General features: G+C 44.5%; 1 protein-coding gene across 1 annotated transcript in view; it reads left to right on the forward strand.

Moving 5' to 3' along the window:
• The window catches only part of LOC124555261 (thrombospondin type-1 domain-containing protein 7A-like), a 1,197,505-nt gene that overhangs the window by 633,314 nt on the left and 543,017 nt on the right, over window positions 1-21,174 (forward strand). The window contains exon 7 of the mRNA XM_047129129.1: window positions 3,684-3,891. Within this exon, the coding sequence (XP_046985085.1) occupies window positions 3,684-3,891 (208 nt within the window). The remainder of the gene's footprint in view (window positions 1-3,683; window positions 3,892-21,174) is intronic.

The raw sequence follows: 21,174 nt of genomic DNA on the forward strand, positions 1-21,174 counted from the left end.
GAGGACATTGCACAAGTGCCGTTCGTGTTCAGATACAACAGCACAACCTGAACGCTTACCAAGCATCTGTAAGTATCTTCAAGCATGCACTTTTCGCTATGTTTCCGTATTTTCGTCCACCCCCGGTAGTTATGAATTGATTCCAGTATGAAATCAACCATGCTGTGAGAAACTGATATACGAATGATTCATACACCAATATCCGAAACACTACGAAGATATTAGGTTTGGGCTAGTGCATGATCCTGCTAATTGTTCAGCTAATCTTATTAGTCATAGAAGCGGATCAAACAGCTTTACACTAATGCCCTTCAGTATTAAAGGGGTTTGGTCCCAGACTCTTACAATCGTTTGGAGAAAGCAAGGCGGGATGCGAGGGGGGCTTCCTGTCCTAGTTACGCTTGAGAGAGCCAATAAAACACCATTGACAAGCGGCAGCAGCGGAATGCCGGCTTGCGATCGACTCGCAGTGTCGCCGTCGCAGTGAAGCGTCGGGTGGCGGCTGCAACGTCACGGGCGGCTGTCGACGCGCGGAATCCGGCGGCCTCTAGCTCTGGGTAGCGATCTCCAAAGTGTTCTCGTGGACATCGAAGATTCGCACTCTGGATTCTCGCACCAGGAACACCTGAAGTACTCACTGTCTCGCACGGATCGGCTCTCATCCCCCATTTAGGAAACAGGAACCAGCAGCATAGATGTCTGCCACATGAATAGGATGAGCAGCAGTGGCGCTCAATCACTCGAAGGCGGATAACGGACAGCGTCCAGGTCACGCAGGTCAAGCCTCCAGCAGGCCTACAGGGTGATGGCGGCCTCCGCGCCTCATCAGTTTTGTTCCGCAAGTTGGCAATGCAGCTGGCAGCAGCAGCGTTCTTCCAGATGGACCCCTGGTTCCATAGAAGATCGAAGAGTGGTAGGCGTGCTGAGGGTCGACCTCCATAGCGTCCCCTCTCACTGGTTAGCTGCAACTGACACAAGGGCTAAGATTACACACTGGGCGGTCGCCAATTAATACTCAACAATCAGATATTTGTTAAAAAGGATGGGGTATTTATACGGGCGCTTCCAGTGCACTCTGCGATGGTGGGGATGGCTATAACACCACGTGTACTGTTGTTTCCTTCTCTATTAGCTCTCCTAGCAACTTCAGACTTTCGCAACTTCACCTTTCAGAGACTCTTTTATGCTGGCTTGACACCTGAATACTTAAAGCTACGTTGCACGTAGCCCTTCTTACGAAACTCTGCTTTGTTATTAGTACGCCGGTATCTCTCGGCTTTCATGATGTCATTATGCTTCGCTCACAGACTTGGGCACTCGGTCGTTCCCCGTGCTGCGATAGCTTCCGTGTTAGCCGCAACTCGCTCAGCAATTCCCCCTAGCTACCAGTCTGCTGATCATTGACACAGGCGGTTCGCCCTCCGGGAGCTGCCATGGTAGAACTTGGACGAATTTTTAGTGTCCACAGTGGATGCTACCCTGGGCTGTAACAACACTAATGCTGAAAATGTTGAAATAATAGTAAATTGTTAATAAACATTAATTACAAATATTATGATGACCGGTCATAAATAACTTTAGTTAACACCACCTGTTTATAAGAATGAGAGTGCTAATTACTTATTTATTCAGTCAGTCTCACATTAACGAGTAGTGGCCCACTAAGATAAAAAAGAATGAGAGTATTAATTATCTATTTATTCAGCCAGTCCCCCATTTACGAAAATCAGCAGTTGTGGAATACGTTCAAATCTCTTTACGTTCTGTTAGACCAGTCCTACTAATCGCAAACCAGATCAAGCAGGTTCTCCAAATCCAGGCATCACGAGAATTACCTGGGTGAAAACATGTCTTACAAAACATGTCCTCAAATTTTTCTAAGTCGTTCTGTTGCATCTAGTTTGCTACTCGCGGAATGTAAAACTGTTGAAATCTGCGAGATTCGAACATCAGAGTTGCCATTGCAGTATCGAAATACACAGTAGCTAAAAATTTGAGTTTAGCGAACAGTTGCAGAAAAAATCACTAAGTGTCGTTCAGAAAAACGACCGATGTGCATCTTAGATACCAAACGCAGGAGAAACGGAAGATCAGAGTTGTGGGACATAACGCAAAAGACAGGTCCACAAAGGACAACGAGTGCTGTTAGTTGACACTAGGCGTGGTAGTTGCCGGGAATGACCGTAAAAGACTTTGCCATGTACAGTCGCTCCCATCAGATGCCGCGCGGAGTGTAAACTTTGTCTGCGCGGTTAATACACACCTTCCCTCTCCATTTTTGCTTTAAATTTAAAAACGTGCCTTTATTCAAAATACGCAAGAACTAAGCTTACAATTAACCTCGATTCAGTAGTTTAGTTGATACGATAAAGACCATATTACATATCTAGGTGCTTATCGTATTTAACAGTAGAAACATGTTGAATAACAGAATTTCATGGTGAGTGAAATGCTATATATTTTTAGGAATATATCACATGTGGACAGTTGAGACATACTTTGTCGGTCATGCAACATCTTGCAGTTTGAAACAGAAGGTCTTTTACCATGGAACATTTGATATTAGCAAATGAACTGCATCTTTTTAATGTCTTAACAGTTTCTTCCGTCTTGAAAATAGAAATTTGTATAGGATTCCAACAACTTCAACTTAAAAATGTACTTAACTTGCAGCTGGTTTTCGATAGTACTTCTGATTAATTTGATTCCATTTACTGATTGTTGGGGTTTAGTAGAGTAACAATATAACAGATATACTATTAAATACGGAATTCACGAGATATTCTCGATTACAACGCTTTTAAATTTCAGTAGAATATTTTTGTTCCTAGGTACTTGACCGTCTTGTATCTACATCTACATCTACATTTATACTCCGCAAGCCACCCAACGGTGTGTGGCGTAGGGCACTTTACGTGCCACTGTCATTACCTCCCTTCCTGTTCCAGTCGCGTATGGTTCGCGGGAAGAACGACTACCGGAAAGCCTCCGCGCGCGATCGAATCTCTCTAATTTTACATTCATGTTCTCCTCGGGAGGTATAAGTAGGGGGAAACAATATATTCGATACCTCATCCAGAAGCACACCCTCTCGAAACCTGGACAGCTAGCTACACCGCGATGCAGAGCGCCTCTCTTGCAGAGTCTGCACTTGAGTTTGCTAAACATCTCCGTAACGCTATCACGCTTACCAAATAGCCCTGTGATGAACGCGCCGCTCTTCTTAGGATCTTCTCTATCTCCTGGAACATATTTTCACATTTGGGAAAACCTTAACTTTTCGGAGCAATTTTTTTAACTTCAGAAACAGACTGCAGTACAAAAACATTGAATGGTATCATTTAAAAGTTGAGTAAGAAATATATTAAACTTCTATTAGTAGGCTGGCTAGATAAAATAGTGTGAAAATCGTACAAAAGTACAAGACCTCCTCCTGCTATTGCACCTCACTGGCCGAATTCGGTCAGACTGTACCACTGTAAAATGTATTCTGTACCTATATTAAAGATAATACTTGTTAACACAAAAACAGAATTTAGATTATTCAGTGTAATGAATCTAGTAAATGTTGAAAAACCTCGTATTGAATTTATTAGGATGTTGGCTTTTATGTGGCACCTAAAACAAAAGTGCAGTGCAATCAAAAGGATACACTGAGATTTTTGTTTCCTCTGCTTTCGCAGGTCGTAATAGTGATCGACATCAAGTTGGCCACTATCGAGTGTCGGGCTACTGGAGCATGCAGCCGGTCAACCACAATCGTGGATCGCCGACCTTCGACATCTTGAAAGAGGAAGATCTGGACTTCTACTACACTTACGAGGCGGAGGTGGGCTACCAGACACGAGATGTTTCCTGCCGGGACTCCAAGGGAGCGGTCGTTGACCTCAGGTAGCTCAGCCCTTCCACTGCAGCTACTTTACAACTACTTCACAAACAACTTACGCAGCTACTTCTGATAATAATATCGCTAACTGGAAGTGGTATATCATTTATCTGAAAGGACGTGACTGAGACAACCTAACTGCCTTCCTACTCCCATTCGCAATTAAAAGAGGTGTCTACAGCATTTCCTTAAGTTAATGATAACGCTGAAGAGTACAGGTGTCCTTAATCCCTTATTGGTCACACACAGAAATGCTATAAAAAAAACGTATGTTACTTAAATTAGATGTATGCAGTCATGTGAACAATTTTACATTGATTTGGGTTGTTCAAACATTTATTTTTTTCTAAATTCAATATGTTGCTTGAGAGCAATATTGCCCATAAAAGGCGCATACTTGCTACGATATGAAATACCTCAATGTTGTTCCTGTGGATAGAAAAAACGGTTGAATTTTACTTTATTTGGTGTGAAATGTCTTAAAACTATTCCTCTTTGGAAAAAGCACAGAACAGTTCCACATTTTACATCGAATACCCCTGAGGGCAACACCGACATCGTCTCTTTGACCGATACTCGGGTCTGTGACCAAGACTGTCACATGGCATATCATTCATTGGCGCAGGAGGTCCTGTTTCCTTCTTCTTATGGACTTGTCGTACATCCTGCCCGCCAACTCCAAACGGCTTTTACGCTTCTGAACATCTGGCATCACTCCTTTGCCCGCACAAGGAATAAAATCATAAGCAATGTCTGACACGTCAGCTTTAAAAATATTTTCAAACCCCACTTACCTGTATCCAAATGAATGCAGTGCCTCTCTTCTTACTGAGTTTGGTCTTTGGGTTGTTATTGTGCGATCCACTACCGGTGCCTGAAGTTGCAACGATTTGGCAGGGTGGAAGGAAGAAAAGAAGGTCAGGGTTCAATGTCCCGTCGATATTGAGGTCATTAGAGACGGTCCATAAGCTCGGAATATTTTGAAAATTGGGAAGGAAATCGACTGTGCCATTTCAAAGTGATCATCCCGGCATTTGCCTGAAGCGATTTAGGAAATCACAGAAAACTTAGATTTGGACAGCCAGGTGCGCATTTGAATCCTCGTCCTGGCGATTGCAAGTTCAGCGTGCTAACTACTTCACCGCCTCGCTCGGTCGCAACGATATAGTTGCTAGTGCCTGAGAAAATCATGGGTTCTTCATCAGATCCCACATCAGATTCAGGAATATCCAGTAAGCCAATATTGTGAACGGTCTATGATTCATATTCTCGACCTTCGTTACGATTATAGGTAACAATCAGAGTGACAAGGGACTTCTGGCGGTAAAACAATGCTGAGGCTTTTATTTTATCAATAAAATGTGTTTGCTTCCACCTCTAGCACTCTGTAAATGAGTGTTCATGACAGTACTACAAACGTTACACACGCACTACAAAGCTCGATACAATAGCAGTGTAGCCTACAAGCGACAACACTTTTCTCACACTTTATTTTTATAACCTTCAGATATGAATTCGCTAACATATCTGAATGATGACTCACCTTCAAGCCTTCGTGTTCCCGTTGATATACACTTTTCGTTCTATAAGATAAAACAGCTCCATAAATTCGAACGAAACTGCATCTCCGATAACCGATGCTCACATAACCTTACACGCCGTCTACCAACCATGTACACTATTCAGAAGTTTCGCGCCAGAGATAGCAGAATATCAATGGATCACAAAGTTTAAAAGTTGCATGTAAGCATCATAGCCTATCCAAGAATGAAAATTTAAAAAATCTTGCAGGAAACAGTGTTCAAATTTCATGTTGCTTCAGAGTAACATTACTCAATAAAGGGTTAAATTTACTGAAATTTATGTGAATAACAAATCTTAAGTTTGCTTCGACAGAGAGATAATAAATTGTTAGGCCCAGCAGTCAACTGTACGGATACCGAAAACCAGTGAAAAGAGTGATTCGAATATCCGTATTCGAAACGGCCTATCACTAAAAATTTTGTTAATTATTTTAATTCCCATGTAAGCATATCCGTCCAAAAATTTGTCATCCCCAGGAGATATCGCGCTGAAGTCCTGTAAGCGCCCATTTCTAGCCATTCCAAAGGCCTCAGTTTGGTAAGAAAGATAGTTCATAAGTTTCTTCAGGTGTGTAATATTCAGCCAAAATCACCCATTGTGATAATATCCCGTTAGATACTAAATGGCACGTGTGGTGCTTACTACATTCCGCCCGCTGTTCCAAAAAGTCACAGGCTTTTTCTATTAGATTATGATCGGGTGATTAGGTACCAGTAAAGGTGCGACAGGATGCCTGAGTGTTCATCAAACTAGAATCGTGTGTGTGCATCACTTAGAACACGGCTGTTGTCATCTTGGAAGAACGGAGTGTCCACAACGTACTGATAATGAATATGTACAAGACGGATAACACTTGGTGACCGAGAATATTGATGAAATAAACGTGCTGGTTCATGTTCACGATTATCTGAATGAGTAAACCTGAGTCACTGTCCGAAAAACATCCCCAAAACATCACAGATACACATCTGGTCTGAAATACACCATCCATACATGTCCGTATTAAACGTCTCATCGGGTAGTCAGTATCATAGACGCCTTGAATCGTTTCAAAAGTGGCGAAATCGCGACTCATCTGGGCACACTGTACACGTGCAGCCAGTGACTGTCCGGTTTCTGTGTTGATTGTCCCTTTGAAAATGTGCGGTTTTATGACCTAGTGTAAGTAGGGGTCTTACGTGAGGTATTCGAATCCAAATGTCAATTTCGTGCAGTACCATCAAGTTACCTCCATTAGGAATGTGGATGCACTCAACGACTGTGATACGACTTTCAAAATGATGGAGCACAGGAATCAGTCGTCCTTTCCTTTAAGACATTGAGTGTTAAAAAGTACAAGAAGTACATAGTCAGGTGATAGTATAAAAAGTTACAATTCGTGGCATTACCTATATCACTTATACATTAGATTACATACCATTATTTCATAGTTGCAGTACATATGCTCGTACGTAAGTCCCCTGTTGTTCCGGCTTCCGTCACAGTCCATTCAAGACTACTGTATATTGAAGGTAGGCTTTGCGGAGAACACATCGGTTGGCCGTATTGGGCCATATGTATGAACTACGTAATATGTGACACTCAGAGTTTTGGTGTGTACTAAAAAAGCTTCAAATCTGCATAGGAATAACACAAAATAAAATACAAGTAAAATTATTTACGTTGCTGTCTGACGTACTGCCACATTGAACAGTAAATATAGAAGATGTAAACAATTTCAGATTCTCTCCTTGTGAGCCAATTATTTTATTATTCTTTAACACACATATGTAACATTTTATACTATCGTCTGACTACGTACTTCATGTATTTTCCAGCACTGATGATGATTAGTCGTTAGCCGAAAACTAGACTTGCTTTAATAAAACATGAAAGGAAAGTACTACTGATTGCTGTGATGCATCATTTTGAAAGTCATGCAGTACCCTTTGCAGTGCTGACTCCGAAACTGATTCGGATGGACCTGCATTCACTGACAGCGGCATTTCGTGTCTGGTTTGAAACACTGTCATTGTCAAGACGTGGCACCAGTCTTTAGGCCGTTCAATAAGGATCCTTTTACGGCACCGTGTTACTGACTGCAAGTGGCAGGCCGCCCCTTTAGCTACTCTGGACAATCCAAGTTGATACAGCAACGAGTCGGGTAATTTCGTTCACGGCGTAGTCACGGGTACGTTGAAACAAGACATATTTTCTGTCATTCTGTCACCTATTTACGCCCACTCAGCACACTGCGCTGATTTCATAAAACGGTTGATTCATACACACCACTTCCTTGCCGTAAATTACGTCAGCTGTGGAGGGCTACAGGACCGCTAGATACCAATTCTCCCCCATCTACAGTGTTCGACTATGATCATTTAAGACGGTGACTAACATCTTGTTCGATGAACTTATCACGGTTCTTACATTTCTCAATAATGTGGAGTATGTGAATGGGTGCACAAAAATAACGCTTTGCGTCTGTGAAAACACTCAAGAACAATTTAACGAGAGATGGATATCTATAAGATAGTGGTGTGTAACGCCCTCACCGTCATGGAAGCAGCTCACAACTCATCGAGTTTGCAGCAGCTATGCCCTAGGCACGCATAAGTAGCTTGATGACCTCCCAGATCCAGATATGATCAATATGACTGACATCAGGTAACTTGCAGGTCCACGTAGGAGCATTTATGTTCGTAAATTGTTCTTCTGAACATTATGACACATTTCGAAAGGAAGTGAGAAGTACATTGACTTTCTGAGGGTACAGGCCGCGCCTGCAAGGTATTTCAGGCGAAACAAACCTATGCATATTATCGAGCAGTAGGTCCATCAATCGTTCGCTCTGGATAGAGCTACACAGCCATTAGCGTGTACTAATGGGTATCGCAATTCACTACGCAACGCTACCTTTTGCAGTGCTTAAACTTTCAATGGTTTACCGGACCCATGCTAATCTCTTTTTCCCATTAATGTGTAGTGAGCAGATGAGGTACAGAGGAGGTTTAGTAGTACCTTTTTCACAGCGAAGAGGGTGTTCTGTATGGTGTGGCTGCTCACCAGTTGTTGCACAGTACTGAATTATGAGTGTTTTCATGCGCTGTTACCATCCACCATAGTAGACAGCTTACTCAGGTGGCTGCAGGTTTCTTCGAATACTCACATGACGCCGAGTCAAATTAAGAGCATAACGATTTGCAACGTAGGTGAAGGACTATTCCACGATTGGTGCACAAACGAAATGGAATATATCAAATGTACAGATATGGTGCCTCTTGCCCATCCAGGATTCAGCTTTCACACAGGTGGCAGGTAAGTAGTCTGACGACATCCCAGTCATGTGGAACCTCACATTATTCCATTGTCTTGGCATCAGGAGCAATCCCTCTCCAACAAAAAAGTTTTTCGTAGTTCAGTTCCTCAACAGTGTATATAGATATATGTTGACTATTTAATCAAGTGGTTCAAATCTGAGCACACACTAGCAGACTGAATGACCGAAACATAAATACCCACGCACGCGTGTCCATCTTGAGGATTTTGATAATTACAAAATATGATACTTAAATTCATTCGATTTACCCAGTTTAGCACGATTTTGCCTTAGAAGTATGTGTCACATGCCAGTTTGGTGATTGGTTTTATATGGCGAAATCGAGACAATGTAGTACACGCATACATTAACTTGTGTCACCACCTTTATTAAATTTGGGATTTTTTTCGTTATCAAGCACCATGAAAAGTGGCAAATTTTTAAATTCAATTTTAAGGTAATACAGTTTCTCGACCAATTCTAGAAATGGATCGTTGCACGAAAAGGAAATTGTAAAAATTATGACCTCACAGTAACATTTTTTTAAAGATCAGAAAAGAAACGGCGTACTGAAGTCCGCAGTTTGACAGCGAAAGGATCCTTGTTAATGGCGAGAACGCGCATAGTTTCTGGCAGTCGTAAAACCCTCAGACTGCACCTGAAATTCATTGCCCATAAAACGAAGGCAATACTCTGAAAGCGGTTCTGTCACGAGAGAGTCAGCTCAACTTCACCGACATTCCCGACCCATTATTTCAATATTTCACGCTCACAACAAGCGATCAATAAAATGCGAGCTTCATACACAAAGGCGTGATTGCTTTGGACTACAGTCTGACGTTGATAGTAAAATATTCTTAACTAACCCGTTTTAGTTCTTGTCTAAATGCGTTGTTTTGTGAATTGACATAATAAATCTCTATGTGTCACGGGAAACAGTAGTCTTCCTCACTACCTGCCCAGACTCGTAAAAAGAATTAAATATGCTGAGAATTTCGGTTAATAGGGTTTCAAAATGGAGAGTTCGTGTTGTATGTAAAACAAAAAGTCATACTGTATGGGAAAATTTTAAATGTAAAAATCAAGAATGAAATCACCGTTATACTTTTATTTTGCCTATCAGTGGAAATTTTCGGATCAGATTTGTCTAACAAACAAAACACGTGAGTAAATACTCCCATTGCATACTTCGCGTCGAGCTATTTCATATAACAGTGCACATCTGAAACATTCGTTGCATGCAGATGTAGTTAACTTCTAGGCCTCTCGGTGTAATGTAACGCATGGAGTGACAGACCGCGAGGGAAGAAGTTAAATAATCCCTGGAATCCAAGCGCTGAAAAATAAGCGGTTTCCCTCTATTATCTGTTTGCCTGAACGTGATTTTTGGTTGGTTTTCTCGTCCTTTGAAAATAATGTTTTGGCGATAATTTAGCTTGGAATATTTTAATATTTTAAGACATAGTTAGATACGAATTTTCAAGTTCTCAAATCCTCTTCTAGTCGACCATATTCACATTTTTCTGTGTTCTCGTTAGCCATTCCAGGTGAATGGTGGGATAGTTACTGTAACAAGACCGTGGCCGATTCATTTCTCCGTCCTCTAACTGAAATAGTGCTCTATTTACACTTATCGCCGAATTCAAGAGGACGGTGACTTAGATACCCCCTAGGCCACCCATATTTCGGGTATTAGTTGTTTACTAAATTCTAAATTTCGTGATGGCCACTTTAAAAAGGACAGAGATGATTTCCTTTTCGATCCTTCCACAAATCTGGGCTTACACATCGTCCGAACTCATATCATCATCGACCGAATGTCAAAAGTTTTTATTTTCGTGCCCATATTGTCCTTAGTTACTTTATATTGCTGAGGATATTTATTTAACATTTGTAAACCATCTTAAACAGGGACACCACAGCCAAGGACAACTGAAAAAGATATGAACATCGTAAGAATCAGTAAAAACAGACAACTTCTCCCTTTCCAAGAAAATTTCCAAATACACAAAGCAGTAACAGAAAATAAGCACCGAGCGAGGTGATGCAGTGGTGAAGCACACTGGACTCACATTCAGGAGGATGACAGCTCAAACCCGCACCCGGCCGTCCCGATTTAGGTGTTCCGTGATTTCCCTGAATCGCTCCACGCAAATGCCGGGATGGTTCCTTTGAAAGGGCACGGGCGATTTCCTTCCCCATGCTTCCCTAATCCGCTGTGACCGATGATCTCGTTGTTTGATTCCCTCCCACAAATCAGACAACCAAAATAAACAGTTGCTCAATGACCAAATAAGCCAGACACTACATAGTATATTTGAAGAAACCACATGAAAGAGAAAAGGGCCTTTTTCCAGCTTTCACCCTCTGTCCTCTGTCACTCAAACCCCCCCCCCCCCCCCAGTCCCATTTCACTTCTTGTCCCCAACGTTATTCCTCCAACTCTCTCTCTACATTACTATGCACTTATGTCCATTCATCTATGCTTCTTCCCCTCTCGTACACACCGTAGAAAACCTCCACCATTGTTCCTTCATTAGTCTTATATAGTATTTCGATACACAGTAACATAATTAGAGTAACACACAGCTAATGAACTACGGAGAAACAAAACAAGATATAGATCAATGAAAAACTAGAGGTAGTGTTGGCAACAGTACAAAAGACAATACACACATACAAGCACACAAATAAACAGTTAACTGTGGGGTAAGAAACTGTGCTGTATTCAACGTAAAAAATGCATAGTTCTGCCAACCAGAGTAAAATTAGAGCCCTATTATCAGTTTCTAACGAAGAAATAAACTAAAGACGCTCTCGCCGACGACATTTCCTGGTGTATGGAATCAGTAGACAAGAGGTTCGTATACGGTGACGGACAGTTGCTACTCCTCGTAATGTGACCTTAGCACGGTGTGACCACCATCCTGTTAGTATGAATATCATGCACTGTATAACTTCGGCGAAGGTTTTGCGTCGACGCTGGAGGACAACAACGGGTCTGAGCCTGTCCCCGTCGGCGTTGCGATACCATCTGCTGTGGGCTTTACCTGTGGCATCACCGCCCTAATGCCCCCTTGACGGACACCTTCCAACATACTTTAATGAGACGATCGTGCTGGTCTATAGATACTCCTTTTATAATCCGACCGGATTTGGGAGAAGGCATTATAAAGACCCTAATGCCCCCTTGACGGACGCCTTCCAACATTAATGAGACGATCGTGCTGGTCTATAGATACCCCTTTTATAATCCGACCGGATTTGGGAGAAGGCATTATAAAAATAGTGAGAGCGGAAACCTGCTTGTTCCACAACCTCGACTAGTGATGTACTTCACAATGACTGAATATTACCAAATTGTTCTTACTAGTTTCTTGTCCAATATGAAGTCGAGACCCTCACTGGCTCTTTAAAACGGAGAACTATATCGCTAATCGCAATTTCGGCGGTATAAAATCAAGTCATGCACAAATGAAATGAATAAATAGAAATGTATCACTTGTCATTAACTCTCCAGCGTCCTGGACATCATTTGCAGTTGACAAACAGCAGTTGATAGATTTTAATGAAACCAGGAAATATTAAATAACTCTCAATTGTGATTTTTACAGGTTATTGTATTTCCTGGTCGTGGCATAGTCCTTTCCAGTCTCATAAAAGAGACCTATTACACTGAAGAGCCAAAGAAAGTGGTACACCTACCTAATATCGTGTAGGGCCTCCGCGAGCATGCAGAAGTGCCGCAACACGACGTGGCATTGACTCGACTAACGTCTGAAGTAGTTCTGGAAGGAACTGACACCACGAATCCTGCAGGGCTGTCCATAAATCCTTAAGAGTACGAGGGGGTGGATATCTCTTCTCAACAGCACGTTGCAAGGCATCCCAGATATTCTCAATAAAGTACATTTCTGGGGAGTTTGGCGGCCAGCGAAAGTGTTTAAACTAAAACGTGCGTTCCTGGAGCCACTTTGTAGCAATTCTGAACGTGCGGGGTGTCGCATTGTCCTGCTCGAAGTGCCCAAGTCCGTCGGAATGCACAATGGACATGAATGGATGCAGGTGATCAGACAGTATGGTTACATACGTGTAATCTGTCAGAGTCGTATCTAGACGTATCAGGGATCCTATCACTCCAACTGCACACACCGTACACCATTACAGAACCTCCACCAGCTTGAACGGTCCGTTGTTGCATTGCAGGCTCCGTGGTTTCATGAGGTTGTCTCCATAACCGTACACGTCTATCCGCTCGATAGAATTTGAAACGAGACTCGTCCGACCTGGCAACATGTCTCCAGTCATCCACAGTCCAATGTCGGTTTTGACGGGCACAGGCGAGGCGTAAAGCTTTGTGTGGTACAGTCATCAAGAGTACATGAGTGAGCCTTCGGCTCTGAAAGTCCATATCGATGATGTTTCGTTGAATGGTCCGGACGCTGACAATTGTTGATGGCCCAGCATTGAAATCTGCAGCAATTTACAGAAAGGTTGCACTTCCGTCACGCTGAACGATTCTCTTCAGTCGTCGTTGGTCCCGTTCTTGCAGATCTTTTTCTGGAAGCAGCGAAGTGGGAGATTTGATGTTTTACCGAATTTCTTATATTCATGCTACTCGTGAAATGGTCGTCCGGGAAAATTCTCACTTCATCGCTACCTCGGAGATGCTGTGTCCCATCTCTCGTGCGCCGACTGTAAGACCACGTTCGAACTCAGTTAAATCTTGATAACCTGCCATTGTAGCAGCAGTAACCGATCTGACAACTGTGCCAGCCACTTGTTGTCTTACATAGGCGTTGCCGACAGCAACGCGGTATTATGCCTATTTACATATTTCTGTAATAGAATACGCATACCTATACCAGTTACTTCACTCTATTATCTGCTAATTGCTCACAAAGGCCTCATGTTCTGTCTGCTCTAGAGAGCCAGGTTGTCACGTGTTATACTGTTTTCTGAACACATTCTGCAAATGGCTTTATAACTCTCTGGACAGTTGATCATGCTCTAAAAAGACTTTCCGGTGCAACTGGTGAATGCCGTTGATTACTGGGTGTGTGCAATTCCTTTTTGGTGTCTCGGAAGAATTGATGACTGTCTCTCTTCTTTCGACCAATTCGGTTAAAATGTTTTAGGAATTATTCTTTAGATTTAATAATTGGTTTTCTCAACATTTCATATTGCACTACAACTGGCCCTGCAGTTTTATTTTGTGTATCAGGAAAGGTATGTGCAAACTTCGAAATAATCAAGTGGTTGCTATACTCTACATCTACAACTTCGTTCACACTGAGATGACAAAAGTCATGGGATACCTCCTAATATCGTATCAGACATCTTTTTGCAAGGCGTAGTGCAGCAACTCGACGTGGCATGAGCTCAAGTCGTTAGAAGTCCCCTAAAGAAAAATTGGACCATGCTTCTTTTATAGCCGTCCATAATTGTGAAGGTGTTGCTGGTGCAGGATTTTGTGCACGAATTGACCTCTCGATTATGTCCCATAAATGTTCGATGGGATTAATGTCGGGCAATCTGGCTGGCCAAATCATTTGCTCGAATTGTCCAGAATGTTCTTCAAGCCAATCGCGAACAATTGTGGCCCAGAGGAAGAACACACTGTCATCCATAAAAATTCCACCGTTCTTTGGGAACATGACGTCTATGAGAAGCTGCAAATTGTCTCCAAGTAGCCGACCATAACCAGGACCCACTACATTCCATCTAAACACAGCTCACACCATTATGGAGCCACCACCAGCTTGCACAGTGCCTCTTGACAACTTGAACCCATGGCTTCGTGAGGTTCAAATGGTTCAAATGGCTCTGAGCTCTATGGGAATTAACTTCTGAGGTCATCAGTCCCCTAGAACTTAGAACTACTTAAACTTAACTAACCTAAGGACATAGCATACATCCATGCCCGAGGCAGGATTCGAACCTGCGACCGTAGGGGTCGCGCGGCTCCAGACTGTAGTGCCTAGAACCGCTAGGCCAACACGGCCGGCGCTTCGTGAGGTATGCGTCACACTCGAGCCCTAGCATTAGCTCTTACCAAAAGACAACTGTACGCAAATTTCCCTGCTCTCGGTCGTTAAGCGGAAGCCGTCGGCCACTCTCTTGTCCGTCGCGAGACGTAATGCCTGAAATTTGGTACTCTCGGTACGCTCTTGACATTGTGGATTTCGGTATATTTAATTCCCTAACGATTTCCGAAACGAAATGTCCCATGCATCTAGCTCCAACTATCATTCTGCGTGCAGTCTATTAATTCCCTTCGTGCGACCATAAGCACGTCAGAAATCTTTTCACATGACTCACGTAGTACAAATGACAGCTCCGCCAAGGCAACCCACTCTTATACCTTGTGAAAGCGACACTGCCGCCATCTGTGTATGTGCATATCGCTCTCCCATGACTTTTGTCATCTCAGTGTACACTGCGCAACAGAATTAAAGAATCACTTTTTCGATATCCCCTAAAAGCTTCCCATTGCGACGCATAAGTATGAAATTTGCCTCAAAGGTGTCTAAAATCTTTCTCTGTAATGGTGCAACAGCGTGGCGCCCTGCGAAGTTACCCTAAGGAGGTGAAAAAATGGCCACAGCTCAGTAGTTCCTGTGTGCTGTAAGGTGAGTTAATGATATGACATTGGCACCAAATTTCACCAAAATCCTGCCCAACCCCCCCCCCCCCCGTTCCCCGTGGATGTATCACACTATGAGAAGGTCTTCACTCTCCATCTTACCCACTTTTCACCCCTTCTGTAGACGTCTTTGTGCTGGAGGTTAGTACCGTGACAGCAATTTTTGAAATCACCCGGTTTTCCAATGGGTGGTCGAGGTAAGCATTTCAGAAACACCGCTGTTCAAAATTGACACGAAAAGGCCTCAGGTGGAGGCATTATGGGCGTTAATGGAACCACCCTTTCCCTGCAGCGTCGCTTCCTACACATTTCGCGGTAGGAAACGACAGTTCATAGTGCGATGAACAACACGAAGATATTCTTGCTGACTCCCTCGGACGTTTCAACCCTTTTCTAAGGACATTGTGGGGCTGCATCCGCTTTGAGCTTGATCACACCCTTTTCGAGTGCAGCGCGACCACAATTTTTGCTCTCGAGTACAGGTTGGAACCACTACGAATTGTTCAGAACTATTCGACGAAATTCGCGTTTTCATCCCTCCTGTTTTCCACCCTCCTGTGGCACTGATAAACTGTTTTTGTTGTGTCTTGTACCTGGTAAACGACAACAGTAGATGACTCACGTCTCATTCTTCATTGCGTAAATCACGTAATGGAGATTCCTTCAATTCCATTCGGAACAGACGAGTTGGTATCTGACATGATGTAAGCGCATGTGCCTAATCGTTTCCATGAGTCGTTTGCTCCTTTTCCAATCAGCGTCCGCCCCGATAGCTGAGTGGTAAGCGTGAAAGATTGCCGTCCTACGGGTCCCGGTTCACTTCGCGGCTGGGTCGTGGATTTTCTCCGCCCAAGGACTGGGTGTTGTGTCTTCATCATCATTTCATCCACATCCGGCGCACAGGTTGCCCAATGTGGCGTCGGCTGTAATAAGACCTGCACCAAGGCGGCCGGACCTGCCCCGTAAGGGAGCTCGCGGCTAATGACGCCAAACGCTCACTTCCATTTCATTCCAGTCAGTAAACCAAGGGGAGAACACAACTTTCCCTGCAGATGTCCGTATTGTACTCCTTTTGATATCTTAGTCGAATCCCATTACGTCTGCCAGTCGTTTCGCCCCAGAAGTTTTCATGGATTAAGCTCATATTTCTTGACAAAGAAATCTGTCATTTTGTATTTCACCAAAGTCAGTCGCTCGCTTCGCTAAGCTGTCTACTATTTCATTATGGAAGATGCCACTGCGCCCTGGAATCCACAAGAAATTTGTTGCTATTACTGCCGGCTTATTTGTTACAACTTCGTAATAACGTCTATAATTATAGATGACACAATTTTGTTCCATTTCGGTTTTTTTTGTTATGGTTTTAGGGCGCAAAACTGGTACGGTCATTAGCACCTGGTCTGTGGCTTAGGGAAAGGCAAAAAAAAAAAAAAAAAAAAAAAAAAAAAAAATTGGAAATTAGCAGCAATGGGAGCGAAACTCAAATAGGGGGGAACTAAAAAAACAGGACAGCTTAGAAAACCACTATAGAAGGGGGGAGGGGGTTGTTTTCCCCAAAAAGAGCTTCAAATGTCCGACGTCATCTCACTGACACTAATAAACTCGAGGACGCGATCAGCTGAGCGCGCGTCATATGCTAAAATGGAAGATATATCAGGTGACTGCTGTAGACGGGCGCGTAGCGGAGTAAAATAGGGCACTCAGTTAAAAGGTGTCTCACCGTCCACAGTTGAGAGAAGTGGGGACAAAGCGGGGGAGGATCGCCACTTAAAAGATGTCGATGGCTAAAAAGACCGTGCCCTATCCGGAGTCTAGTTAAAATTACCTCCTCCCGACGACGAGTAAGGGAGGAAGAGGTCCAAGCACAGGGAAGAGCTTTCACGTCCCGAAATTTATTATTGGGAAGTGTAGACCAATGTGCGCGCCATTAAAGAGCGACACGACGACATAAAACACTCTGTAAATCGGCGAAGGGAACCATGCGAACAGCAGGCTGAAGAAGAAAGACTGCAGCCTTGTCCACTATATCGGCCACCTCGTTTCCACTGATACCAACGTGTCCTGGGATCCAGAGGCAGTCCTGAACCTGGTGGACCATAGGGTAGACAGGATAAAGAGCTTAGAGACTGAGGGGAGAGCTGAGCGAATCTGAGCATATAATATACTGTATCCGCTGATGGCGACGGATGCATTGGAAAGCCTGGAGAACAGCGTAAAGCTCCGCAGTAAAAACCGAACACTGGCCGGGAAGCCGAAATCGATTAGGTGTGTCGCCAACGATACAGGCACTCCCAACACCAAATGATGTTTTTCATCCGTCAGTGTAAATAAATGTGGCATCTTTCATTTGTGCGCATAGACCAGCAAATGCCCGACGATAAACGAGAGATGGGGTACCATCCTTGGGAAGCTGACAAAGGTCACGGAGCAGGCAGATCCGGGGGCGGAGCCAAGTCGGTGCTGTACCCCCAGTTGTCAAGAAAGTTGCAGGAAAGTGGAAGGAAAGAGAATGTAGCAGTTGACGGAAGCGTACTCCCGGTGGTAGTAGAGAGGAAGGGAGGCCTGCATACCCCAAATCCAAGGAGGCGTCGAAAAAAAGTTAATGGGCCGGATTAGCAGGCATGGAAGACCGATGGCTAGCATAACGACTCAGAAGTACAGCTCGCCGATTGGACAGCGGAGGTTCATCAGTCTCAGCATAAAGGCTTTCCACAGGGCTGGTGTAAAAAGCTCCAGACGCTAAACGCAATCCACTGTGGTGGACAGAGTCAAGAAGCCGAAGAATAGACGGCCGAGCAGAGGAGTAAACTATGCTTCCATAGTACAATTTCGCACTAAGGCGCGATAGAGGCGGAGAAGGACCACTCGGTCCGCTCCCCAGGAAGTACCATTCATTAAACGGAGGGTGTTCACGGATCGCAGACAGCGAGCCGAAAGATAGGAAACGTGGAATGACCAGCACAGTTTTCTGTGAAACATGAGACCCAAGAATTTAGCGACGTCCGTGAACGGAAGGTCGACAGGGCCTAGATGTAGGGACGACGGAAGAAGCTCCGTACGACGCCAAAAATTGACACAGACGGTCTTACTGGGAGAAAAGCGGAAGCCGGTTTCGATGCTACAAGAGTGGAGGCGATCAAGACATCCTTGAACACGGCGTTCAAGAAGGCTGGTCCGTTGAGAGCTGTAGTAGATCGCAAAAGCTTCCACAAAGAGGGAGCCCCAGACATCGGGAAGGAGACAATCCATAACTGGATTTATGGCGAAGGCAAACAGTACAACATTTAGCACGGAGGCCTGGGGTACCCCGTTTTCTTGGGAGAAAGTACGGGAGAGAGTAGTGTTCACCCGCACTTTAAATGTGCGCTCTGCCATAAATTGACGAATAAAAAGGGGCAGCCGACCTCGAAAGCCCCAAGAGAACAGTGTGCGGAGGATGCCTGTCCTCCAACAGGTACCGTATGCTCTCTCCAGATCAAAACATAATGCTACCGTTTGGCGTTTCCTGAGAAAATTATTCATGATATAAGTGGAGAGAGCAACAAGATGGTCAACTGCAGAACGATGCTTTCGGAAACCACATTGGGCAGGTGTTAAAAGGCTTCGGGACTCCAGCCACCAGGCTAAACGGCTATTCACCATACGCTCCAAAACCTTACACACACTACTCGTGAGCGAAATGGGGCGATAGCTAGAGGGGAGATGTTTGTCCTTTCCAGGTTTCGGAACAGTAATAACGATAGCTTCCCGCCATCCTCTGGGAAAAGTACTGTCGGTTGAAATTCGATTATAAAGGCGAAGGAGGTAACGCAGACTATGGTATGATAAATGCAGCAACATTCTGATGTGGATACCATCTGGTCCTGCGACGGATGAGCAAGACCAAAACAGTGCCTGTTGGAGTTCCCGTACGGAGAAAACATTATTATAGCTTTCGCTATTTTGAGAGGAGAAAGCAAGAGGTCGCACTTCCGCTACACGTTTCATCGGGAGAAAGGCTGGCGGGTAATTTGAAGGCTCGAAATCTCAGCACAGTGTTCACCCAATGAGTTAGAAACTGCGGCGGGGTCCACTAAGGTATCATGCGCGACAGTGAGCCCAGAGATCGGGGAGAAACTATACGCGCAAGATAACCGTCGAATTCGACTCCAAACTACTGAGGAGGGAGTGAAAGTGTTCAAAGAGCTAGTAAAGAAGGCCCAGCTTGCCTTCTTGCTATCGTGGATGACGCGAGGACATCGCGCACGTAACTGCTTGTAGCGGATACAGTTGGCCAAAGTAGGATGGTGGCGGAAAACGTGAAGTGCACGTCTCCGCTCACGGATTGCGTCACGGCACGCCTCGTTCCACCAAGGAACTGGGGGGCGCCGGGGCAAATCGGAGGCGCGAAGTATTGAACGTTCCGCGGCTGTAAGAATAACTTCTTTAACATGAGTGACCTGATCGTCGACGCTAGGAAAGTGACTGTCATCGAATGTCTCTAGAGACGAAAAAGGTGCCCAATCGGCTTGGGCAAACTTCCAGCGTCTTGGGCGCATAGATGGCAGTTGTGGCTGCAATCGAAGGACACATGGAAAATGGTCACTCGGGTGTGTATCAGCAAGAGCGAGCCATTCAAAGCGCCGAGCTAGCTGAACAGTACCGACCGAAAGGTCCAAATGAGAGAAATTCATCGTGGAGGCAGACAAAAATGTAGGTTCCCCAATGTTGAGGCAAACAAGATCCACTTGGTGGAAGAGGTCAATCAATAGAGAGCCTCACGGACAAGGACGCGGAGATCCACAAAGCGGGTGGTGGGTATTGAAGTCCCCAAGGACAAATAGAAAGGCGGGAGATGACCAAGGAGATGAAGGTCATCAGCTGTTTCTATCGGTGTGGACGATGGAACGTATACGGTACAAAGAGAGAAGGTGTATCCAGAAAGGAAAGACGGACAGCAACAGCTTGGAAGGAACTGTTTAAGGGGATTGGGTGATAATGGACAGTATCATGGAGAATAATCATAAGTCCCCTATGTGCTGGAGTGCCATCAACAGAGGGGAGATCAAACCAGATTGACTGAAAATGAGGAAAAACAAAGCGATCGTGGGGACGCAGCTTTGTTTCCTGAAGACAGAAGATGACCGGCGAGTAGGATCGTAAGATGATCGACAGTTAATCCCGACTGGCTCTAATGCCGCGAATATTCCAATGGACAATTGACATAGGGTGGACAGAAAAGGGAAGATTCTTACCACGGTTGCTCTCGACTCAACGACTGCTGAGAGCTGGCGGCCAACAGTGTGGAACGGCATTCAGCCAAAGGCAGAAGATCCTGATCCATAGGTTTTCTTGGGGCAGCTCCTGCCACCAGCGATCGGGCGGTTGATCGGCCGCCAGCACTTCGTCATGACGACACGGAAGATGGCCGAGGGCGGTTACCGCCAAGTGGGGCTGTAGATGAGGCATGCCGTGGCTGAGAAGGAGAGGGACTTGGTTTCTTATGAGCCTTGTTCGAAACAGGACGTTGAGATGAGGGAGGAATCAATGGTTTTGAAGTCGGGGTACGTAAAAAATCTTCGCGAGCAGGTTCTTTTTTTGGAAGTCCGTGTATCTGATTTTGGGACTCGTGATTTAGCAGAAGCCGATGAACGGTGGGCCATAGAGTGAACAGGTGATAGTGAGGAGGTTTAACGGGCGATCTTTGCGCTGGCCGATCTGACGACCGTGGCACTAAAGGTGAGATCACAAGTGTGCATGGTTGCCTCCTTCGTAGGCCGA

This window comes from Schistocerca americana, chromosome X (assembly GCF_021461395.2).
Source record: "Schistocerca americana isolate TAMUIC-IGC-003095 chromosome X, iqSchAmer2.1, whole genome shotgun sequence".
Taxonomy (NCBI): Eukaryota; Metazoa; Arthropoda; class Insecta; order Orthoptera; family Acrididae; genus Schistocerca; species Schistocerca americana.